Here is a 25,710-nt window from a genome sequence, read left to right as displayed (position 1 = left end):
TTTCCTCTTACCCAGAGTACTATCTATCCATCCAGATAGTTTAGCTGAGATTTGACAAGTTTCCTAGATAACCGCTGCAGCTCACCCTGATATATAGGGACCTCAACCCATATGTTTGGGTGCTCAATGCACTGAAAATTTACATCTGAAAAACTCTTTCCAAATATAATGCCTTGGTTACTCACAAACAACCACAGAGCTTAATTTGCGTGTGGTTTCAGTGAGAACAAATACTTCTAAAGAAGTACGCCAGCTGTGCATATCTGAGCAAAGTCTTGCGCAGGTGGACTTGTATGAAACTTGAGTGGTAGTGACATTGGTGGAATGCAACCATTTGTTGCAGTTTCGATATCATAACTTGTTAGCAACTAACTTAAAACACATAACTGATTTGAAATTCAAGGTTGAGATTAACGAGGGTAATTTATGCTGTAAAACAAAATGTGAAACTCGCTTAGGCTTGTTTAACTACAGACCTTATTTTCTGCATAAATCTAAAACCCTATGGCAAAAAGCATTGAAAATCTGGCATTGAGAGCAGTACAACACACATGATAATCACAGTCATCACTCATGGTGTAGTATTTAATCTTTTTATTTTGAGTCTTTTTCCAGTTTACTTCCCATGTAGATGAACACAAAATCAGTTTTGCAAGTCAATGTAGTGTTCTGTGAGTCAATGCAGTGATCTACAAGCCAGTGCAATGAAGCACACGAACCAGGAAGGTGATGCAAACAGCTTTCTTTGCCTCAACTCGTGGAGTAACGAGGGGGGCAACCAGGGCAGGCTAATCACCACAGTGCAGCTAAGGACAGCTTTTACTCTGAAGGTTAACTCATTACATTTAAATATGGAAATATATTTACAGTAACAGACTCATTCTCCTATTTCCAGTGAGTTAACAGGTAAAGAATATTGTAGAACAGACAGTTAGAATTACACACCTCCCCAGTAGTCTGGGTTTTACTGTAATCCATACTCAATCAAAGGTATATTTCATTTAAGATTAAATGTTACACTATATATAGAGAGAGTTGCTCTGCAACCAAAATCAAATTAATTACATAAAATTCTCTTTTCGACAGTAAACTGTAAAATATCATAGCTGCATGTGAAATGCTCCCCTGGGCAGGGAGTCAGAGAGAGGGTGTGGAGTGTGAGTTGGGTGTATGGAGTGGAAGCTTGAGGTATGAAGAGGGCAGGAGTGGGATATATAGAGTGCGGGGTAGGAATAGCGGTAGCAGGTGTGGAATGGGAGTAGGATGTATGGAGTTAGGAGTGGGAGATGTTTGGTGGGAGTGGGGTGTGTGGATTAGGAGTGGTGTCTGAGGGTGGAAGGTGTGAGGTAGGAATAGAGGGTAGAATGTATGGAATTGGGGTGGGTGAATTCCTTTGACACAAACTTTCTCTCCCATCACATCAGGTCTACAGGGTTTAAGAGTACTCCACACTGAATCATAGACAGGTGCTGTTATCCACAAAGCAACATTTACAGCTGAGGCAAATCACAGATAGATGCTGTATCAGACTGTGATACAGTTTTGGTTGGACCAAAAGAGGAAGGCCAAGAAATGCATATGTCAGTGGTGGCTCCTACAGCACTGCATGGCAGTAACAACACTCTATCACTAGAGGGTGAAAAAGCTTAGACATGTAGTCACAGCAGTGCTTGTTTGGTTATTCTATTGAGAGCTTCTACATTCAGTTGTTCTTGTTAAAGTGCTGCTTTATGCAAACTGCAGCCCTAAAATATAACAACACAATGAAGATGGGTGGTGCCATGTCCTGACACTTTGCACGTACACACAGACACATTCTTATACACATAAATGCACACACTGCTCTGCCCATTTTTAGCTCCCTTCTGCATGGAAACCTGATCATTATGGTTCAGGACTTAAGAGCTGGATCTGTACCATGAACATGCGTATAGCACCGATTCTGTGTTCCAAATTCTGTCTTCTGTGATGTGTTTGATGCTGGGTGTAGCATGTGTTAGCCCAGCCCCAAAGGACAACCATACTTTGCCCTGTTGGCAAACTCTGGTGTGTGCATACAGTGTGGTCTGGACTAAGCCAATGCTAGCTTTCTGCCAACAGGGGGTGGCACTTACTCCTGAATGGGCTTCGGCACGTCCTGTCTCTCTCGCTCTCTTTTTCACACACACACACACACCTCCCAGGTGTAATCAGTGGAAGCAGGCAATGGGCTATTTATGTACCTATTGCCAGAGGCTGGCGGAAAACGGGGTCAGCAGAGCGCCCCCTGGGGGACAGATATTAGGACAGCAGACTGATAGGTTAGCACCATTTGAAAGAGTCCTACACAGTTCAATGTCCTTGTTTTGAACTTTTTACCTATAACCATGCACTGAACAGAATAATAGAAAAAAAAATTCATACATTTACTTACATCAGAGAATTCCCACACACATATACATTAGTCTTTTCTGCTGCAGCAAAATAATTTCCTGTACAATCTTCATTCACTTGTGTCACAGTTGAACTCTGTTTGGATCAAAAGGAATACTTTGAAAATAACTTTTTTTTTTTTTGATGGCAACCTAATGTTGCAACCGCTGAATAAATTAACCAAGTGAAAAAGTGCATTTATTGCAAGAACTCACTGCCTACAATCACTGTTTTTTTTCTCTTCTCAGATTCAGATTTTTTTTAAAACCATGTTCCCATTCCCATGAGTTCTAGGGGTGTGACTTGGGGAAGAGTGTGTCACAGCATGACGATCCCAGGGTGACTGTTGATAGGTCGCTTGATCCAAGTCACACAAAATGGGGGGAGGACACACCCATCAGTCCAGGATGAAGTGCACGAACGTCACGGGGAACGCACCCCTCCTCATCGGCTCGCCATCGATGTGACCCAGCTGGAAAACCAAACAACATCTCATTTTCACAGAAAATAAACAAACACACACACACACTAATAAACATTCACGCACACATGCGCAAACACACTCACACGAATACAAACAAACTCAAAAATACGATTTTACACAGACTGGTCAAGGCGTAATTTTTCACTTGTGCAACATTATAAAATTGAGGTCGATATAGAGGCTGAAATTGTGTGTCTAGGCAGGAATACTCTAAAACAATTCTTTGATTTACAGGACTATATTTTTGGAGTTAAAATTAGTATAGAATGCAGTACCCACAGTTCTTACACACATAAGCCACTTAAAGTAGGGCATATAAACACTATGCTATAAACCCAGGTCATTCTTCTGGTGTTGTTATATTGAGAGCTGAATTTAAGATCCTCCTCCCACCCTACAGTAAAGCTGCTCAGTATCTTGGACCCTCATACTTGCAGAATCTGATAAAACTTGGAGGATCATTCACTTTGTGTTCAGCGGATGCTGAACGCTTGGTGAGCCCTCACGGTCATTTAAAAACGGCTGGGGAACCTCGCTTTCAGGCTTTCTGCACCTCGTCTACGGAATTCAGCTCCGAGCCTTTCGAGCCGCAGCTACAGTTGGACCTTTTCAGTCAGATCGTAAGACTTCACATACCTGTGCATTTTCCTCCTAGCTTAGACTTCGCCGATTCTGATTCCTTATCTTAATTTCAATCATTACATTTATTTATCAGACCCTCACGCCTGATATAGAAGCGTTATGAAAGGTTGTGCAGGTTATTGTATTCTGAGTGTGCTGTGCCACTTGCCTGCAATCAGACAACAGACCCTTATGGAAGAAGGAAGCACAAGGATGACATTGTAGCTGTGTGTTGTGGTTTCCGTGGTTACTGGCACACACCCACTCTTTCTGTCTGACAGCGATACTGATTCCACAGACTATCCTCTGGTACTTTGTATGTTACTTTTATGTCGTTCATGGTGAAGCCAAAGGCAAATTTCCACTGTGTATTTGTATTGGTATTATAGTGCTGATGGGTTAAACTTACCCACCACTCCTGGTCCTCCTCCCCGTCCACCACAATCACCTCACCCTCAGAGAAGGTCAGCTCATCAGGGTTATCCGCCACACAGTTATAGATGGCCTTCACCCTTTTCGGCTTTTGTTTCTGTAACAAACACACACATAGAAGGCAGAGACTATAACGCATGCATACACATATTCATTAAAGGCATATTATTCAGCATTTTAACCTTGAAAACATTATAAAATAACCATGCACAGTCATATCTATGATGCACTGGAAATCTCTGTCATTGCGCACATTTGCCTAATCAGAATCCCAATTGGTCCTCTGCCAGTATATCTTCCACTAAAATGTGTTTCTGGGCATGATGCCACACCCACCCCCCTTTTCTGTGTGGGGTGGGTGTGGCTACAGAGCCTGTCAGGTGGGGTCAGGCTACAGCAAAGAGTTTGTAGCTAGGTAGCTACAGCAATGGCAGAGGTAATGAAGCACAAGTACTGCAAAGTTGAAGTTGAAGGTGAAATTCCCCAAGGGGATGAAAAGCGACGCAAAATCGGTGTGTTTTCTATCGGACCTGTAAGTAACATTACCTCTAGCTATCCAGCTAACAATGTAAATGAGTTGGCAGAGCTGAGGTCAGAGGAGGAGACTTCTTTGCTTGTCAACACACAACCATAGCAAGGCTAAAAACCTGCGTAGTATGCCTTTAATTGACAGATGAATTGTAACATGATTAAATGCACAAATATTCTAACCCTGAAATATTACTATACCATACCTATACTTGCCAGCTTTATCCCTATTTTACATTCTGTATAAATAGAGAATATTGATCCCAGACAAGAGAAGACTTACTGAGAAAGACTTCCGGGGCATAGGGGCAGGGGGGCCTATAGAGTTGTGAGGGCCTCCAGGGACTTCCTTTGCTGCTCGGGAATACAGGAAATGACATCACATCACAAACCTCAGCCCCCTGAAGCATGTTCTCATCTGAAATCTCAGTTGAGCTGTCCTCATTTTGTTTGACACAGAAAAAACAGGCCCACCCCTTGGCCCTCTAAATATGGGCAAACACCTTAGCAACAGCTGGAGATCCTCATACTGTCCTATTAAATACTGAGGAACTGATGATTATGTTTATCCTAACACACATACACTACTTATATTTATTCATTCATTCACTAATCATTCATATACAATTAAATTAATCTCATGGTTTTTCCAGAGTTTTCATAGTCTTCCATTGTCAAATGTTTACACTATTTTTAGTTTGTCATTTGTGTAGTTTAATTTCTACCAATGTCCATCTTACTTTTCAGAAATAGCCTAGATGTTGTTTTCTATATATGCTAATTCTCCAAATGCTCTGCAAAGTGTGGATAACGATACTTGTAAATGGGAAAAGGAAAAACATAATAAACAAATAAATTAGTATTTACCTGGTCTTTCAACCGATCCAGACTGAATAGGTAGGCCTTTGCTGAAGGCTTTCTCTGTGCTGAAAATGAACAAACAGCCGATGCTCAACTATAGCAGGGAAAAAAACATTCAAACGACTCTCTGTGCCAGAAAGCCAACACGTGGAACCGCCATGCTATTCCCGGATTTCCTGTCTCACTGACACCTGGCTTCTGACTGCGCCTGAACAAGGGGCTTCTCTGAGAATTTGAAGGAATGGGGCTACATGTGTTATGGAAATGTATTTATTTTTAACCTCCTCATGCGTCTTCCCCTCGTTTATAGACTGCACAGGAGAGGAATATCAGCCATTAAATGGACATAATTTAAGTGTCCTTGCATGTGAAAACGCACTACATACTGTATATAATGCATTATTATTATTATCATCCTTCTCATTACAGAGAAACAGCCAAAAGCAAGTGCTGGATATGTCAGCCAACAGCGCAACACACATGCTACTTTCACAGAGCACATCTGAGACGATTGTCAGATGAACTGCGTTTGACTGTCGGTCTGTTCTGGCATACAGCGTTATAAGCTGAACTCTGTCAGCAGCACACTCACCCCCGGTCCCAATTCCCCTCCTAATCACTCCCCCTCTGTTTCGAGTTACACTTAATTGTAAGTGTCACTGACGTAAGGGCCAATCATAAGCAAGGGCAGAAAACAGGGAGATAGGGAGCATAAAAAGTGCAGCATTTTCGTGGGACGCACTTTTGATCCGTCCTGACGAATGAGAATTTACAGAACAGACTTTACAAAGAATTAATTATTATGAATAATAAATCATCACCACTTTTATATTTCACTTAACAGTTGAGCACAGGGAGTTACCTTGAACAGCCACATTTGCATTACAAATAATGACTGGCGCAATTTAAATTGGCGTTATCAGTACACTTTAATTGACAAAATTTGCATCATTTGAGAAAACACTTGTTTGCAAACAAGACAAAACTGTGATGACCATGCCAATTGTCTTTTGAAAAGGCATGACATGGCAGTGAAATAGCATTTGAATGTGGTTAGCTCTGCCATGCCTTAACTACTCTGCCAACGGCCTTAAGCAATGCAATGCCTGCTGGGTCAGCACTCGCTTTTAAGCCACACAAACACTGTAACGTCCTCATTATTGACAGAGCGTCTATTTGGCTCATTCAGGTCCGGGCAACCCTTCTACAAAATGGCGACTCTCGTGAACGAGCAAAATGAGTGTCAGCGTGTAGGTGGAGTGTTTAGGAGGTGAATTGGGACCGGGCATCAGTTTAGCACACCAAATACCCCATCTTCTGGGCCACTGCTCAAGTGTGGGGGGCGGGTCTCAGAACAGGAAGTGCTCACCCGGCGGGAGACTTCTGTAGCGGGGGTCGGCCGAGGCCCTGGCCAGGTAGCGAGGGCGGGGACGGCTTGTTTGAGGAGGGCGGCGGCCCCCCTTTCGACTGCATGTTCATGGCCTCCATCACGCTCACCGTCTTCGCCACGGGGGGAGGGGGGCCAGCAACCAGAACTGTGAGGTGGGGGGTAGAAAGAAGGGTTCCATTTTGTCACTACACCTGCAGTGGAGGGGGACCTGGCACAGGTACGTTGCGGCAGAGGGGACGCGGTAACACTCACCGGACGTGGACGTGACGCGCATGGGCGGGAGGGGGGGGTGAGCGTGCGGGGGGTCGGAGGAGGACCTCTGTCTGCCCGCCATGTCGAGATTGCCGGGCTTCCACAGGCCGGAGCCGCACGTCTGCGCGCCCCCACCCACGCCCGACAGCTGGACTGGAGGGGGGAGACAGAAAACCTTCAGATCGTGCGGTTCAATCACAGAAAAAAGACCGGGGATCAGGCCTGTGTGTGGACCCCAGAGAGACAGTCTGCTTAAATACACAAACGATGCAGATATGAGCACTTTGAAGACAGTGTTTCTGTTCCAAAAACCGCTCTCCGGTTTGACCGCTGAGGTTCTAATGAATTATGACCGTAGACAGATTACGCGCTCAGCCCCCGCCGCTTCGCTGGCCCACGTGGAAAAGTCGGGCGTGCCGGCGGGCGGCGTCGCCTCGGACCGGCGCCAGACGAGCGGCGCTGCATTCCAGCCGTAATCACGTTACTTCCTGCAAGGCCGCGGCAAATCATGCGCCGACAACTGCACGTGCTCAAACACCTTAGCCCTGGAAGCTACTGCTACTGCAGGAGCTAGCTCTGCTGAGACCTCCTGACTCTGAGCAGAAAGCAGAGCTAAGGAGTTAGCATGTCCGGCGTTAGCATGTCAGTGCAAGACGCTACCAAGTACAGACGCTTCCCGCCGACTTGGAATTCTCCAGACTGAGAACAGATGCTCCCAATAACACTTTGTTAATCATCAGAGATGATTCGATTCTTAGTGTGCCGTTAGGGTCAAAACCCACACACAAATTCACCCGTAATGATGGCCTTAAATTTACCCTGCATCAACACTGCTGGCGCTGGATGATTATGAGACCATCCTCACAGAGGTTTTTGCTTGTGGGTTCTGACCCCAGTGGGGTTTTAAAGGTCAATCCCCAGTGGAATGGCTGAAGGGTTTGGAAATGGCACCCCCTGGTGCCCGGTCTAGAGATAAGACGCAGTAATGAGTGATTAGCAGCGCTCACCTTTGGCGATGTTGCGCGGGGGCAGCGGGGGGGCCGCGGTGGTGACGGGCAGCCCCGGTTGGCCGGGCGGCGGGGGATTGGCCACGAGGATGGTGCCGTACGTCTCGTTGTTGACCAGGTTGGGCACGAAGGCTCGCTGCTTGTCCTTCACCAGGCTGGCGGCGTCCCGGGCCAGGGAGGCGGGGCTAGGCTGGGCGGGGCTGCTGCCCGGCGTGTAACAGCTGACCGGCCTCTCGTCCCGCCGGTGCGGACTGGGCTGAGGAAGGGAAGGGGGGGAAGGGGGGCATTGTGGTCAGGGCCCTCTGACGTCACATGAGATGACCTACACTTTCAGAGGAACAATGCCTTCAGAAAATACGAACAGAACCAGCTTGTCTTTCCTGTCACCTGCAAATGAAGAACTGACGCATAAGGCTGGACCTCATGAGTTTCATTTTTCATTTAGCTGGAGCTCTAATGAGCTTCAGAGAAATATCCTCATTAGTGTCAGGGAAATATTCTAACAAAAGTTACTGAACCCAAAGGCAGCGATTCCCAAACTTTCTAAGCCCATGCCCTGCTAAATGAGAGGAGACATATTCTGTGACCCATTCATCATTAAATGTAGCCCCAAGTAACCTCCAATACGGGACTATTTTTTTGTGAAAGCAACAGCATACTACAACCCTATTGCTGTGAATGGGACAGGTGTAGCATTTCATTTGACTCATGTCAACGTCAAAGAGAAGAGTACAATATAGTTTCCACCTGTTTCCTGCAACCCTCGTCAACACCCCTCACAGCCCACCGGTGGGCCCTGACCCACAGTCTGGGGGAATCGCTGCTCTCAAGGAGTGTTCTGCGTAACGCCCCAACCTTCTCGTCCAGGTCCTCGTCGCTCTCGTCCAGGTCCTCGTGGTGCAGGCGCCACTCGTACTCCACGTGCACGTGGGCGTTGAACTTCCCCGCCAGGGCCTGGTTGAGCTGTCAATCAGGGGGAGCGGACAAAGCTAAAGCTAAACAAACAACCTGATGACCGTGACACACTGGACCTCCGGTCCATTTGATTAATAAAGCCCGCCCCCACTCCCGCCAGCCTTGCTCCCGCCCCCAGCACGATGTCCAGAACGGCGGCCCTCACCAGTTCCTCGCACTGCAGGTGCTTGAGCCGCCGGGCGATGTCCAGCGGCGTCTCGCCCGCTTCGTTAGCTGCGGAGACGCACAAAATATGCAAATGAGGCCGGCGAACCAGATGGAAGCGTCAGTGTCCGTCTGGCGCACGATGAAGCCTTCAATGATGTGTAAAAGCGTAAGGGCCTGGGGAACGAACGGCAGACTACTGAGCGCGTGCAGCGAGCCTCAAAGTGGCTTTAATGCTACTGATTACTGATCGCGGCACTGAGCACGAGCGTTGACCCGCATAACGGTTTTAACGCACACTAGCGGCAGCATCGACACAGCTCACAGGCTACCCTGTCGAAGGACAGTCGACCCTTCCAAGAGCAAACATTCCCTTTTCCCTTCTTTAACAAAGGGTTTAGTCTCTGGCCATTGCACTTTTATGTCAGCGCCGAATAAAGCCAATACAGCCTTAAATCCGTCTGTCAGAAGGAGCACGCTGCAGCAGCACTCAGTGTGGGCTGTTGATTTCCTCTGGGACGCCCAGGGCCCGGAGAACACAGTGGGAGTGCGTTACTGCAGCGCAGAAGCGCGTCACACATCTCCCTCCGTCCCTGATTCACAGGAGACGTAAAAGCAGGTTTCCCACAGCTTCAGAATATTTTTCTGTGTTTTGATTTCGAGTCTCTGCGTTTCTTCTTTTTCTTATCGCTGGGAAATTAGACGGAATAAAAACAAAAGTCCGATTGTGAGAAAGCGGTGACGGGGGTGGAGGGAGGAGGCAGAGCCGAAGCAGGGAACTCTGGGACAGGAGAGGAGATGTGGGGGGGTGGGTGGATTTTTTTTTACCAGCTCTGTTTGTCCTGTTGGCTCCTCGAGTCACTGATTAACAGGACTACGGGGAAACCCCTTAAGCAACTGACTGTTTACAGCTTGATAAAAGAACGAATGTGGCCTGAGAACAGCCCGCTTGTGTGACAAACTGAATTAAATAAATTAACGAAGCAACTTCACTACCTCACTACTTCACTAGCTTCCTTACACCCCAGTTTCACAGCTTATAACAATGGAGGCACTAAGGAGTGTAGGTCAGCGATCAAGGCACTGGATTCTTTAGCAGACGTTAGAACGTTTGAATCCCAGGTGGGCCAGTATTGTGTACTGGACCCACTTCAATAAATATCCAATAAATGCCTAACATTACATTACATTCCAGGCATTTAGCAGATGCTCTTATCCAGGCATTTAGCAGATGCTACATTCCAGGCATTTAGCATAAGCTATTAATACAGCTGGATATATACTGAAGCAATGCAGGTTAAGTACGTTACTCAAGGGTACAACGGCAGTGTCCGGGGAATCGAACCTGTGACATTTAGGTTACAAGATCAGTTCCTTACCCATTATACTACACTGCTGCCCAAGCTACAGTAAATCATGCCGATACATTATAATTAATTTACATAATTACATTGAGAGGAAGAGCAGGATGTGGGCCAAGGGGAGCAGGGCACAGGCGGGGTCTTACCGATCTCTATGGAGGCCTTCCCCCTCAGCAGCAGTTTCAGACACTCGCTGTTGTCCGTCAGGCAGCAGTAATGCAGCGCCGCGCTACCTTTCGCCGTCTGTCTGTCCAGGTTCAGACTGCGGGACACCGGAAGAAACACCACGGATAACCCGCACGTTAGCCGCTTTAGCATTCATCCATACAGGAACAGAATTAGCCCGCTACGCCGTACATCCTTTTAGCCAGGCCTCTCCGAATTATACCACAGGCTGCCTGCCGGCCGCCTAGCCTAAATACAGCCCAAAATATTGCAGTATCCTTTGTTCTGAAGGGATGGGGTGTGTGAGGGAGTGCTGTTCCTTGCCTGTTCTGGGTGAGGAAGTCCACGATGTGGAGAGAGGTCCGGTCCACCAGCCGGACAGCCAGGTGAAGCGCCGTCTCTCCCTGCTCCTGTAAAACAGCGGGCAACGACACGGTTCAAACACACAAATACTTCATTATCTCTACATCTTTACAATTTTAAAATCCAGTATGTAATGTATTTTGTGTGTACTTGTCTGTGTCAACTGAGCAACTTGGGGTGTTGGCATCATGTTCATATTTTTTAAACTTTATCTTGAATCACAGTGTACTAAGCCATTTCTCTGTTTTCCTTGCCTCAAGCTCCCATAGTTCACTGCAAAGTATTTGGCTATGATGTCAATGATGAAATGCGGGTGAAACACTTGACAGGACTTATATTCCAGTGCCAAATAAGATGTTTTTTGTCGAGCACAAAAGAATTATAAAAACTGTAAAATCGGGAGAACTTTTACCAGTGCTGTAATTCTAGCCGATTTTACCAATGGTATAGTGCTGTATGCCAGATTTAGACAATAGTGCGATTCTGTATGGGTAAGTTATTTGCATATATGCATTAGTCCCTTTGCTGGAGGGGAGGGAGCTGGACTCACATGTCCATTGGCCAGGGGGATGGGCTCCATCAGGTCCACGCCCTCGGCGTACACCTGGATGAGGGAGAAGATGTCGCGGGCTTTGACCGCGTCGCAGAGCGTGTGCAGCTTGGACACGGTGTCCGGACACTTCTTCCGCGCGAACCGCCGCTCGGTGTACTTGGCTGTGATGAAGTCCTTCCGCGCCTGCCTGAAATGCCACAGAAGAAACGTGTATGACATCGGACTATGACATCAATTATTGTATGACATCAGTGTTATGGCACAATTACCTACAAATACTCCTGTGTACATGTATACACGTCCCCCATTGCTACACCCGCATGCCCTTAACATACTTCCAAAGGACACTGTGGAGTCATGTGACGAAGAGGAACCATGCAATTGGCTCCATGCAGTGTAGCCCTTCCCTGTCATCCTTCCTTACCAGTGCAGAACAGTGGGTGGTAGAACAGTGGGGAACGAAGCAGACAGAGTAGGGAAGGTAAAAAAGGGGAATGAAAGATTCCCATGGGGGAGCAGACAGACAGTGTGGCTTACATGTCGCTGGTGGGGTTGGGCTTTACTGGGTCTTCTGCTGGCAAGCAGGCCTCCATGATCTCGTTGAAGCCCGCATTCCCCACGTTCTTAGCCAACTGGATCACGCACACGCACACAAATGTTAATTATAAATGTTAATTATTTCTAAAGTGTAGGAATAAGTGCAAAGCAGACACCACATATACACCTATAGATGCAACTCAAAATAGAAAGCAGGGGAGCATTAATTACATTAATTAAGGAAGTCAATCTGAGCTGTTTAATGAGCCTCAGACAAGCACACTCAATGAAAACACTGCATATTCATTGTGCCTGACCACAATAACTGATAAGTTCTTCCTACTGCCTAAGCAATCCCATTAGAGAGCAAACCTTATTAATTACTTTAATTTGAACATTACCTGCTTGGCTGCATTTATTTCTTGCTCTTATCATTACTCATTTTTAATACCACTTTTATTCTTGTTTTATTATTTCATGTAATTACCATGTCTTTTTTTATCATGTGTTCATTTTTATTGCAAAGCACATTGAACTGCAAATCATTGTACGAAAATATACAATACAAATAAATGTATTATTCTCTTACTCTCAAATTACCAATGTCATAATCAATGCATTTCTACAGCAAATAAAATGTGTGCATGCCAGGTCAAGTGCCATCATAAATATTATCTTATTATGTTTATGTTATGTTATGTTAAGAATAGGCCATTCAGCCAAACAATACTCACCAATTTCCAACCACTAAAGTGAACCTAATGCTCAGTTTACCAACAAACTAGATAGTATCTAGCACCGTATGAAGCCAGGTCTTGAAAACCACCAGTGACTACTTTCTAATGTCTGTGCAGAATTTACCTTTTTACTAATTTCCATTTAAGACCCCTCCACGTCCCACAGTACCCTGCTCAGACAAGATCCCTCCTACTACTCTTTGTGTTCCCCCTATAGCCACTCTGAAATACCTCCTGAAATTCCTACTGCCTCTATTTTGATGAGTCTCTCACATGATATTTTACAAAATGCTTTTTGGAAATCTAAATATGCAATATCATAAGCCTTGGTACATCAAAAGACTCTGTAGCTTCCTCAAAAAAAGCCAAAAGTTTTGTAAGACATGAAACCATGTTGGCAATCCCTAAGGATCTTTTTATTTTCAAGATATAATTCTAACTTGTCTTTAATGGTAGATTCCTGTATTTTACATGTGATGCAAGTTAAACTGACAGGCCTGTAGCTTCCTGGATCAGTCCCCTTTCTTATATACTGGTATTATATTACCTTGCTTCCAGTCGTCCGGTAATCCTGCAGTTTCTGAAGACTGTCTAAAAATACCTGCCAGTGGTTTAAAGATGATCTCGCCTACCTCAGTGTACCCTTGGGTATATGCTATCAGGGCCTGCTGCCTGCTGCTTTTTATATTGATAAATCTGATCATTTAAGATGACAAGAAGGTTTGATAAATGAAGGCCTTGGAATATAAAATTAATGCACTGCTGTGGTGCTTGAAGCTTCTAATACCTTCTCATAAACCATAACGAGACCTACAGCAAAATGGTCCCTTGGGCACGAACACAATAATGTTATCCAGCATTGTAATGTATCAGTGCACAGATAGAATGGGATTCTGAATACGAAATAACCGGGCCTCCCCAGTGAGTTTTTCCTGTCTGTGTGAACCGAGAATCGCAGAACTCACCAAGAGCTCGGACGTTCCGAGGACGTCCAGTGTGAGGGACTGTATGCGGGAGTAGTGCACGCCCAGCTCACGGTGAATTCCGGAACATTCGATGCAGGTCAGGATTCCTAGGTTTGTGGAGAGCCAAGTGGGACCTTAGGGGTGTGGGGGGAAGGGGAGGGGGGGAGGTTATGGAAAGAGTTACTGACTTCAATTGATAAATAGTGAAGAGGTTGCCAACTGCATTGGTCCAATTAGTTAAATCAGCCAATTAGTTTAAAGATTTAGACTTGAGGATTTCTAAAAATATCTTGCAGTCAAATATTTGTGGAAGGGCACAGTATGCTTTCCCCATTTTCTCTCATCCCCCCATCCCCAGGCATCACTAGAGTCAATATGTCACCCTGCAGGGCAGCTGTCCACAGCCGCCAGTGGCACAGTGCAGATTACTGAACCATGCGGCTCATACATGCACTAGAAAAGTGTCTTATAGTGGCAGTGCACCCACAAAATTTAAGTATGTTTCCACTTACTCTGAGTACTATCAATCCACTCTGGTAGTTTCGCTGAGATTTGTTTTTTTTTCGCTTGAGCTTGAGTTTTCTAGATGCAGTTCACCTTGATACAATTGACCTCTATAGACCCATATTTTTGTGGCACTCAATGCGCCGAAATTTTACGTTCAAAAAACTCAACAGCAAGGACTCTTTACAAATATAATACCATGGTTACTCAACCACAAAGCTTAATTTGTGCAGTTTCACTGAGAACTACTTCTACCAAAGCACACCAACTGTATATATCCCAGCAAAGTTTCGCGCAAATAAACTAGTATGAAACTTGAGGTGTGATGATGTGACTTTAATGGAATGCAATCATTTGTTGTAGTTTAAATATAGTAAATTACTTTATTAAAGGACATAACAGCTTTGAAATTCACGGTTGAGATATTACTGGGTATAATTTATGCTGTGATCTTCGACATAAATTACACCCGTTATTATCTCAACCATGAATTTCAAAGCTGGTATGTGCTTTATTACAGTAAGTTGCCAACAAGCTGCTATACTGAAACTGCAGATGGATAGATAGTACTTTGGGTAAGTGGAAACATACTTTCATTTTTTGGGTGAACTGCCGCTTTAAACAGGATGAGCCACCAGCAGCCCCCACAAGTATAATTTTAAGATGGGATACATAATTCAAAAAATGAGTGAAGACTGAGGTAAGCAAGAGCACTTGAGTGAAGACCAAAAGATACAAGCACCATGTATGCGCACACGCACACACACACACACACACACACATGCACACATACACGGAAACACAAAGATACACAAACTTATATCAATTCACGGAATTTCCAGTGTATGGAAAATAAATAGCCAGATTTCTCAACCCAGCCAAAGTCATGGCAATGGAAAGTCAAACTTCTCCAGCGACGCCCCCCCCCCCACTCCAGCGCAGTGCCACATTAAAATCCTGTGCGCGCCACACAGCGCCTCTCCCGCTTCCCAGCATGCTCTGCAGCTCACCGGGTGCCCCGCAGTCACAGCACACGTCGTTGCCGCTCATGCGCTTCACCTCGGCCAGGATGGCCTTGGTCAGCTCCTGCACGATGTTGTTCTCGCCCACGTGCTGGTCGCCCTTGAATGCGTTGTTCAGCGCTTCCTCCTTGCTGTTCTGTAACACGGATATCCATCTGCGGGGGGGGGGGTCACAGACAGGTCAGCACATGGGGCGGGAAGGGGGAACGCACAGCGCCGTGACAACAGGAAACTCACGTTCACCCACACAGTCAAACATATACTCTCAATCTGAGACTCACATTCACTCACACGCTCATACACATACTCTCAATCTGAGACTCACATTCACTCACACGCTCATACACATACTCTCAATCTGAGACTCACATTCACTCACACGCTCATACACATACTCTCGCTATGAAACTCACATTCACTCACACACTCATACACATACTCTCACTCTGAAACTCACATTCACTCACACGCTCATACACATACTTTCAATCTGAGACTCACATTCACTCACACACTCATACACATACTCTCACTCTGAAACTCACATATCACTCACACACTCATACACATACTCTCACTCTGAAACTCACATTCACTCACACACTCATTCACATACTCTCGCTATGAAACTCACATTCACTCACACACTCATACACATACTCTCACTCTCTCGCTAATGCTCACCTTCACACTCACCAAATCAAACACTCACAGCATAAAAAACTACATTCACAGGTTGCCCATGTCTCAAAACAGAGAGAGCAGGTCCTGGAGTTTAGGCAGGGGTTAAAACAGAGGGAGCAGGTATTGGGGCATGAGGAGGAGGAGGAGCAGGAGTAGGGAGGCGTTTGAGGAGTAGGAAAAGGGACAGTCTCCACTGGAGGACATACTGACTTACATTTGACACTCCGGCTCGTCCTCGGCTTGAAAGTGATACGTCCTGTCGTCTGTTCGAGAGAGGAGAGAACACACCTATGACACCTGTGAGAACCCTGGCCGTCTGTGAGAGCCGGGAGAAAGAGGAGTCTTTCACAGAGACCAGAGGACCGGAGAAAAGCAATGGCTCTTTCAATGAAAGGAGGAATTTCATGCGTAGGAATCACATGAGCGTTCCCCATGGGCAGTATGAATGGCTCTTTCATAAAAGGCCACCGAGCAGGACTGCAATAAACAAACCACACGTGAAAAGTTAAAGAAATGTTAGTGAAATCGCGAAAGGACACCGATTTAATCAATTTAGCCGTGGAACGTCTTTAAAACAAACTCAAACAGATTAACATTTTAAATATGACTCTCATAAAATTTTTAAATGAACCCTCCTTGCTTTGAAATACGGTGCCCTCCAAAAGAATGGGAACGGCAGAGTGAAATTTCTTTGCTATATACTTAAGGCATTTGGATTGGAGATCAAAAGATGTATTAGCCAAAATACTGACAATCCGCTTTTATTACTAAGTATTTACATGTGTATATGTTTCACCATTTTACAGAAATGGCTGTTGTACCCCCTTTGTCAGCTACAAACATTGTTACTATCCTACTGCCTACCAGGCAATTAAACCTGCAGCCTTCTGATCAAGCTCCTTAATCATTGCATCATAAAAACACCTCCCATCCAGGTTGGCCAGGTTACCCAACGCACCACCCTAGCTAGCCTTTATTCGATGCACCGCCTTGCCACTGGTACAAATACCGTATGTGCCATCCTGTAACCATAAGGGCCTTGCAACAGCTCAGCTACAGCCTCAGTACTGATTGAACGAAATGGACAGGATTGAATAGCTTGTCTACGGCTATGAACATTTCATGAGCTCCGATTGGCTTGCCTACCTCTCTCAATTGCTTGAATGCTATCGGTTAACTGTGAGTGAAAGCAATAATTCTGCCCGGATGGAAAACAGAATAACAGCTCTGGAAGTTCCCTCTGAATGATTACTTAACCGCTTTACACTTATGCTGTAAGTGCTCTGTGCAACTGCACCATTTCCATCAGAGAGGCAGGGAGGGAGTGGGAGATGGAGGGAAAGAGAGATTTTATAAAATTGCTAGAACTAATGCCTGAAGATTTTTTATTCACTATTGCAGGTGTGCAAGAACAGAGGCAACCATAACACTGCCGAACATTGTTATTATAGGACCAAAACATCCTTTTCCTCACAGAAAGAAAAAGAGGAAGAGAAAGCGAGAAACACACATCTTTCAAAGTCCCCTAGTTACGTGAAATTAGACCAAACAGTGATTCTGTAAAACGTGCTCCAGAGGGAGGAGTTTCTCTCAGGACCCAGGTGGGCTTCTGAGGAGAGGAGAAGAACAGGAGGGAAAAAAAAAGTGCGCGGCGAACGAAACGTACGGGAGATCAGGTCGAAGCTCTTCTTCTCCTCCGGGTTGTGCTTCACCTGACAGGTGAGCAGGTTGAGCTTCGCTGGGGGTCTGTTGGCCTGGGCGAGAGAAGCACGGAGATGCGTGTGAATAATGTGACCAGACAGACAGGAGCAAACAAGGCCTTAATAAAACAGAGCCATGCTCTGAGGGACCCTGGGTGATACGTCAAGAGTCTATCCACACGCACTGCACTATTACCTGTCAGTTTCAATTAAACTATAGTCATATCCTCCTAATTGCAAGGCAGAGATCAACCGAGTCTTTCCCCAATAAACAACCTCTGTGCCACGGACAAGGCAAAAGTCAATGCTAGCGGCACTTAAGCTGCAGGACTGTTTCTTTGTTCAGCACTTAAAGCTTAAGACAACGTGAAGGAAGACATTTACTCCTATAGCACGTTTTTTTTTTTTCTTGAATGCCAGCTCTCTAATCTAATCAATAAATCCAGGGGCCAATATGATTTCATCTGAGGATTAGCCTGCTGTCCAATTCTTAAGTAAGGCGGGAAAGGCAGGCTGGCATTTTAGAAGGCCTAAATGGAGACGGGATTGCTTTACCTCCTCCCCCCCCTCGTTCTCAGTTTCCCTCTCTTTCAGACAATGGGGAACGAAGGGGAGTATATCTGCGCTAATAGAAAGAAATGGATCTCAGGGAAGATCGGTGCGGTGACCTGGCCTGACTTCTGGAGAGTAGCCCAGTTAAGCGAACGCTAGCTGTCCTGATGAGGTGGAGTAGAAGTAGAAATGGGAGGCAGCTCCTGTCTGAGATCTGAGATATATGCTGTTAAACAAAGTAAAGCCTGCTGTATGCTTTACTTCACAGTAAAGGGGGCCTAGGTATAACGAGCCAGCTGCATCCTAGTTCTACAGTGGAAAAGAGCTATAATGAGCCAGCCTGGTTCCAGTTCTACAGTGGAAAAGAGCTATAATGAGCCAGCCTGGTTCCAGTTCTACAGTGGAAAAGAGCTGTAATGAGCCAGCCTGGTTCTAGTTCTACAGTGGAAAAGAGCTGTAATGAGCCAGCCTGGTTCCAGTTCTACTGTGGAAAAGAGCTATAATGAGTCAGCCTGGTTCCACCTCTACATCAAGAAAGTGTTTTTATGCACCAGTCTGGTTCCAGCTTTACAGGTGTATAATATTCCAAACTAAAAGGTGGAGTTACTTGGCTGAGGGCATTGGTAGACTCAACTGCAGCACATTTCCCTAAAGAGTAACATGGAAACAAATTTAACAGAGGGCTTCTGTCTGGAACGAACCTCGGACAGCTTGGTTCTGAGTTCCAACAGGCTGGCTGCCTGCTGTTAGTTTAACAAGGGCATGACAGAACCGCCAATGAGGCGGTGTTTATGTAAATTGGGGAAGAGTTCACACACATTCATGTAGTGAGCGAGAGTATGCAAATGTGTGAGTGTGAGTGAGTGCGAGCAAGTGTGTGTGTGTGTGTGTGTGTACTCTAGGCGTGTGTAGCCACTAACAGACGCCTGAGGGGCAACCATGTCTCACCGTTCCGTGAGAGATAGTCAGGTATCCGTTCTTCACCGAACACTTCCTCTTCTGCCACACCTTCCTGAGCCTGTAGACACACATCGTTTAACACAGTATTCAGAATACTGTTTACGCACACACATACATGCATGCGTGTGTCTACATGAGAGAGAGAGAGAGAGAGAGAGAGAGAGAGAGAGAGAAGAGAGAGAGAGAAAGACAGAGAGAGAGAGAGAGAGAGGGGGAGAGAGAGACAGAGAGAGAGGGAGAGGGAGAAACACAGAGGGGGGTGTGTGTGTGTGTGCACTCTCTCACCCGTCACTCTTCTTGTACAGGTTGCCGCTGCGTTCGGTGCCGTGCTCTTTGTTGCCCTGGGGTTGATGCAGGCTGTAGGTGGCGCTCTGCCGCACCTGGGAATCCTTCAACAATAGTAGCAGACACAGACAGATAAGTACAGCCTCATTCTCTCTCTCTTTTGCCTCCCTCCCTCTCTCTCTCTCTCTCTCTCTCTCTCAGAGTGAAAGCATTTGGCATTAGAGTGCATGTCCTACACACGTAATTTCATGCATGAGACAGCAGTGTGAGCATGCAGGGGAGAATAAAAATCAGGTTTCCACCTGTTTTTTTACAAGACAATATAAAACCAGACAATAGCGTGATAAATTACAATGGTGTTTTTCTCACTGAATAAAAGTCAAAGTCATGAATCATGTCATCATCTGAGCATAACAATCAGAGTCAAGGCCATTACCCTCTAAGAATTACAGTCAAAGTCAGGAATAGTGTTTTCCTCGGGGAATGACATTAAAATTATTGAATGAAGTCGTTATCCTCAGTGAATGACATTGCTCACAACAGACAGGGAACAGAAGGCGGTAAATCATAGGCACGCAGGGACACAGCCGGGGACGGACGGACTCACACACACACACACACATCACACTTACTCTCCTAGACTTGGTTCGCAGGAGGCAGTGAAGGAAAGAGAGATCAGCGTTCAGACAGAGAACCTTCAACTGCGGCGCACAGAACAGACACTCTTACACAACAACGCAGTAATTCAGGACCCAACATCCCTCCCGCTCACTCTATCTGCAAGGTAGTTTACACTGGAATAATGCGTCTTTAATATCCTGTGTCAAATTGAAAAAGCGCTATTCTCTTTATGGTCGTGAAACGACTTCATAAATTTCTAAGGGACTACTAAACTCACAAGAGACTAATGTAACACTTGCTCAAGTGTGTCATTTATGATAAGGACACTGAGCACAAAGACTAGCCTGCAGGTTCTTATACCGCAGTAAAATGGGTGTCCTCCTCTCTGACAGCTCTAAAATAACATTATTACAGCCTAAACAAAAGGGTGACATGCTGGTTGAAGAATTATAGGAAAACAAGAGCATGTGTGTGACTGACTGAGTGAGTGAATGAGTGAGCGAGTGAGCGAGTGAGTAGGGGAGGGAATAAGACTACAGTTTCTAGGTGTAGTAAACAAAATGGTACCAGGTTCATTACTGGTCAACTGACTGATGAGCTGCAAGGATTAAAGGAGTGATTATTGATTGGTTGGCCGACTGATTGACAGATTGATTGACTGGACCAGTTCTTACCTCTTTCTGCTCCACCTGCAGTGCTGATTTCAGGACGTCTCGCAGCTGGGTCAGCTGCTTCCTCTCCTCGTCCTGAGCCTGCTTTATCTGGGGAGGGGGGGGGGGCTGAGTGAGCAGGGGGCAGGTTTCTACATCCCGCTCACCAAGACACACACCAAAAATGGCGGTTCTGCATGTTCCAGAGGCCCCCAAGGCGAGGGTGGGGTGGAGAGTTTGGGGCTCTAGCCTTTTAAACACACACACTTGCTTACAGGGCCTGAGTAAATACGCTTTATAATTATGCACACTATTGTGCACATAACGTATCAAAAACCAAAAAATAAGTCAATCTTAACAAGCACTTTAGTCTCATATTTAGACTTAAAATCTTATTTCTATTACTTTTTGGCTTAATAAGGCAAAAACACTGCCAAAAGGGTGAGATTTGCCAATGGGGAGAGACAATTTCACTTGTCAAGCAAAAAATAACTTAAAACAAGTTAAAATGTTCTATTTGAAAGAAATGAACGATGTTAAGTCTCATTACATGACTAAAACACTTGTTAAGACAGACAGTGTACGGGGGAAGAAAATGTCCACATATGATGGGATCAAATAATGCTGAACAAACAGAGCTGTGTCTCACCGTATGCAAGTCTGTGGCCAGTTTCTCTATTGAGGGCTTGAGGTTGTCCACAGCCTTCAGCCCGTCCTGGAAGAAGCTAAGGACACGAGAGAAATCACGTTTCTATACCGGAAGTTTGCAGAGTACACCTGACACACTTAAGCGGGATCTGAAGACCTACTTGCACTGAGCGTGGAAGTACTTGATGAGGTTCTGCAGCAGGTCCACACCCTTCTTCACTTTGATTTCGTTCACTTTGAGGAGGTACTGCAAAAAAAAAAAAAAAAATTCCCCACAATGAAAATCTACCATGTTGCACAAGCAAGGATATTCTTACTGTTACTTCTGCTACCTGATTGATATACATAATAGGTTTTGCTGATTATCCTTATCTTAATCACAATTCTAATTATACAAACACCAGACAAACATCCATAAAAAAAGTCAAGCATGATGCACTTTTGGAAATACTATTATAGAGCTGGCAACTCTAGAATACTGTGAATGCAGCGGTGATGAAATCTGGCAACCCCGGCAAGCTGGTGCTCAGTGACCTCTGAACTCTGACCTCGCACATCTGAAGCTGGAAGAACCGCCTCTCCTTCTCCATCTCCTCGGCAATTTCAGCCCCGCTGATCTCCGTGCGGATCATCCCATGCTGCCGAGCGTGCTCCTTCTTCTCCTTCTCGATCTTAGTGCTGCGGGTTAGAGGGCACAGGAGGTTAAAGTGGGCTCTGGAACACCCGCACATGTGCACACACACATGCACACACAAGCGCGCACACACACACACGCGCACACACACTTATACACACACACACACACACACACATACACATGCACACACACACACACAGACACACACATACACATGCACACAGACACACACGCACACACTCCCACACACACACAAAACACAGGCACCAAACCATGCAGCAGGGAGCATTCTTTTCCATATGCTACAGGGGCTGATATACCCTGCAAGGGCACAACACCACCCGTCTGACCCCCCCCCCCCCCGATCCCCCACCCCGATCCCCCACCCCCACCCAAGAAGGACCACTGCACAGCTGCACACCCTCATGCGGTTCGCCACAGTAAACCCAGTGTGAGGCGGTTCATTAAAACCAAGCTCCAGGTTCCTGCAGCCCCGGCCTCCGGGCTTCTGCAGGAGCCCTTCTGATTTTAATCGAGACGCACGAAGCGTCCAGGGCCATTCCCAAAAAAACACGGGCAACCAAAGCTCCGGCCAAGCGCTGCGTTCCCAGGGGGGGCTTCGCACGACTCGCGGCGTCACATTCAACGAAGGAGGGGTGGGGGGGGGGGGCGCTCTGCCACACCGCTTCGATTAAAAAGGATTTGGGACGCAGGTCCCGCGGACGCACATCGAGCGAATATTCCCCCCCCTCCGGCAAGTCATTCCGTCATTTACAGAGGCCGTCCCCCGGCGACACAGGGGCACCGCGATTATTAGCGGACATCTGCGCGCCGTTAGCGCCGCTCGACGCTAAGCCCATGCCAGCCGACAGACAGGGACCAAATGGAGCTAAAGCAGCGGCGGCGGCGGCCGAGCGCTCGCTAACCAGTTTAGCGCGGCCGGGGCCGGGGAGGCGTCTGAGGTAAAGCAGTGCTTCGTCTCTCTCTGTCTGTGAATACCAAATGACTCGTCACGAAAAGGCAACGGGCGAGCGACCGCCGGCTCTCCACCGGCAAACCTAAGAAACGGGGCGGGACCCGGCGGACGGCAGGCCTATCAGGAACCACAGAAACGCGGGTTGCCCGTACAACCGCGTCAGCTTTTTTTAAAAGAAAAAGAATTACCCTTTCAGTAAGGAATGTCCTTTGCAGCTTGTAAAATATATATAAAAAGGCTATAAAATTTCACACATCACTGCATGCGATAAAACCACAATGACTGTAATTGCACAAAATGGTAACTGTAGCAGATCATCACCTGCAATGCCTCCTTGTATTTGAAGAAAAAAACAGGTGCAGAATTTAATATAGATGGGAGAGTGAGGTGTCATGATTGCTGAAATAAGTGTTACATTCTTCTGTTTTCAGTGACACACTCATTTGAACCAATCATAGTGTTTCGCCACAGAGGGCAGCATCTTTCGGTTTGTTCATGAGCCCAGTGAAGTGATTGACAGCACAAGGTCTGATCTATGAACCCCACTCTATGGTTAATGAAGCATCGCTCTCTCAGTTACGAGGGTAATAATTAAAGGCGGACGAAGGCACAGACTGAGAAAACTGAAGTGTCTAATGCTCAGGCAATGTCATCTATTTATACCTGTATACCTGATTCTAGTGCACTTCTCAGAGAAGCCCAGGCACTTTGCCAGCTCATAAAGTTCAATAGCGACCAAATCAAATCACACATTGATAATTATATCAGGGAAGGAGACTCAATATACTCTCAAAGTTTTCAAAACATAAATCAAACATTCCTAATAAAATAACCCCTTTCTTTCTCTGAGTACATTAAGTGACAATCAGGCAGTAATGGGCAGCTGAGGCTTCAAGAAGGGGTGGTCACTGTTAATCACTGACTGGTGTGTCAAACCAATCAAAAGATTCAGCTGTCCACAGAAAAACACTGATTGGTTCAGCAGAGAGGATCCAGTTTCATACCAGATAGTTTCACCCATTTAAGGTTTCACAAAACCATCACTCGCCCATCTCTAATGCTCAGCTGGGCCCTAAATGTAATTATTTTAAATGGGCATGAAGAATTAAGCAAAACATAAATATTAAAGAAAAAGAATTAATTTTGAACTGAATCTAGCACTGATGTATACAGGTGACTTATACAGGGAACAAGGCTGGTTGCTATGGAGATAAACATAACATTTCATACAATAAAAACAGAAGTGAACCATTTTTTAATATTTTGACACACACAATGCAGCGATTATAATAAAGGACAATAAAGTGATTACTTACACTTTTGTCTCGTAATCTTTCCAGGCCTTATCAAACGGCTTTTTCAGATCCTGTGAGGATGAGATAAGAGATATGCGGTCAGTATGCAGCAATGTTAATGAGATTAAAGAACCATTAGAGGGCAATTGATGGCCAGAGTACTGGCAAACATTGGTTGAGTAGGACTTAGACCTCAGTTTAATAGTTCACTCAACCCTATCAGGAAATAGACATTGTATCAAAACTAACAAAGGCTAAAAAGATGCTGGGACATAAAAATAAACCAAAGGAGTTTAGATTAATGTTACACAATGACTTTGTCAGATTCAGGGATTTTGTCTAGCTCTGGATGCCATATTATATGAAAGAAATAGATGCTTTTAGGAAGTACAGAAAAAGAGAACTAAAATGATATCAGGTATGAAATTTAGAAGTTAAAAGGAACGATTTGAGACTTAAGCTCAGCAAAAGGGGGGGTTTTGACAGATTTTCAACATTTTAAATGAATTAAAGGTAGAATATAGAAGACATAGAGTTAGAAGTACATTTCAGGCTGATTTGAAGTACTTCTTTCACTACATGGAATAGCTTTCCGGGTTACGCAATAAATAAGAGACCACTGAAGTATTTTAAGACTTAAAACTTAAAACCGGATACTCAACAGAAAGCATACCAGTAGGCCAAAGAAGAGCTTAGATATTGAAAATGGTGGTCATGTTTATTTAGTGGTCACGTGCCCCTTCATTTTTAGTGATGGTAAAACAAACCCCAGGCAGTTTGACAAGTCTTGGAAAGCAACCCAGTCCAGCACCGTCACAACCCGTCACAAGTTAAACACACAAACAACAAAGTCAGTGTCTGTAGTCCTGCAGTCCTGTCAATAGTTAATAAACAGCCTGCGTTCAGAAAGAACCCCTCACAGCAGTTCTGACTCCGGCTGGATGGCCAGAAGGGACATCGCTGCAGCACAAACATTCACTGGGTTAAGGCAGTGGGGGGCTGGGGCGGGGGTGGGGGGGGTCCCTGCATCTGGATCCAAAGCTCCACTTATTACTGTAGACACAGAGGACATTACATGATGCAATTTGCATGTGTACAGCCAAGACCATGGATCTGAGGGTGATTCACAGTGAACAGTTCAGAATCTTCCTTGTTCAAATATTAGCATGCCCTGGCCAGGAAATTCAGTGTCTACTTTAAGCATCTGAGGAAAAAAATACTGAGACAAAGACTGTACACCTGAATAAACTCTCTAATGAGTACCTGAACCAGAAAGAATGACCTCATAAATATACAAATTGATTTTCCATGAAGACCAAGGCATGCAACAGCTGGTCAGTTTGTTGTGACATTACGCATCGTTTGTTTCCACCACCATGCCAACAATTA

The 25,710-nt window shown here is 45.5% G+C and overlaps 1 protein-coding gene across 2 annotated transcripts in view; it reads right to left on the bottom strand.

Annotated features, from left to right (window-relative positions):
• Window positions 1–579: 579 nt before the first annotated feature.
• The window catches only part of asap2a (ArfGAP with SH3 domain, ankyrin repeat and PH domain 2a), a 63,877-nt gene continuing 38,746 nt past the window's right edge, over window positions 580–25,710 (bottom strand). The window contains exons 5-28 of one of the 2 annotated variants that reach the window (XM_064330400.1): window positions 24,343–24,392; window positions 21,962–22,091; window positions 21,575–21,660; window positions 21,415–21,490; window positions 20,790–20,876; window positions 19,495–19,598; window positions 19,198–19,267; window positions 17,664–17,751; window positions 16,212–16,260; window positions 15,302–15,468; window positions 13,788–13,921; window positions 12,086–12,180; window positions 11,546–11,735; window positions 10,957–11,042; window positions 10,614–10,729; window positions 9,108–9,175; window positions 8,843–8,950; window positions 7,988–8,243; window positions 6,981–7,133; window positions 6,708–6,873; window positions 5,345–5,403; window positions 4,761–4,831; window positions 3,927–4,046; window positions 580–2,884 (exon numbers count right to left, since the gene is read on the bottom strand). In XM_064330400.1, coding sequence (XP_064186470.1) covers window positions 2,810–2,884; window positions 3,927–4,046; window positions 4,761–4,831; window positions 5,345–5,403; window positions 6,708–6,873; window positions 6,981–7,133; window positions 7,988–8,243; window positions 8,843–8,950; window positions 9,108–9,175; window positions 10,614–10,729; window positions 10,957–11,042; window positions 11,546–11,735; window positions 12,086–12,180; window positions 13,788–13,921; window positions 15,302–15,468; window positions 16,212–16,260; window positions 17,664–17,751; window positions 19,198–19,267; window positions 19,495–19,598; window positions 20,790–20,876; window positions 21,415–21,490; window positions 21,575–21,660; window positions 21,962–22,091; window positions 24,343–24,392 — 2,604 coding nt within the window. In that variant the 3' untranslated portion in view covers window positions 580–2,809. Of the gene's footprint in view, window positions 2,885–3,926; window positions 4,047–4,760; window positions 4,832–5,344; window positions 5,404–6,707; window positions 6,874–6,980; window positions 7,134–7,987; window positions 8,244–8,842; window positions 8,951–9,107; window positions 9,176–10,613; window positions 10,730–10,956; window positions 11,043–11,545; window positions 11,736–12,085; window positions 12,181–13,787; window positions 13,922–15,301; window positions 15,469–16,211; window positions 16,261–17,663; window positions 17,752–19,197; window positions 19,268–19,494; window positions 19,606–20,789; window positions 20,877–21,414; window positions 21,491–21,574; window positions 21,661–21,961; window positions 22,092–24,342; window positions 24,393–25,710 lie in introns of both variants that reach the window. The other variant, XM_064330390.1, reaches the window with a different exon arrangement.

The sequence above is a fragment of the Anguilla rostrata genome, chromosome 1 (genome assembly GCF_018555375.3).
Source record: "Anguilla rostrata isolate EN2019 chromosome 1, ASM1855537v3, whole genome shotgun sequence".
NCBI classification, from domain to species: domain Eukaryota; kingdom Metazoa; phylum Chordata; class Actinopteri; order Anguilliformes; family Anguillidae; genus Anguilla; species Anguilla rostrata.
The sequence above is the reverse complement of the archived record's forward strand: the minus strand, read 5'-3'. Positions and strand labels throughout refer to the sequence as shown.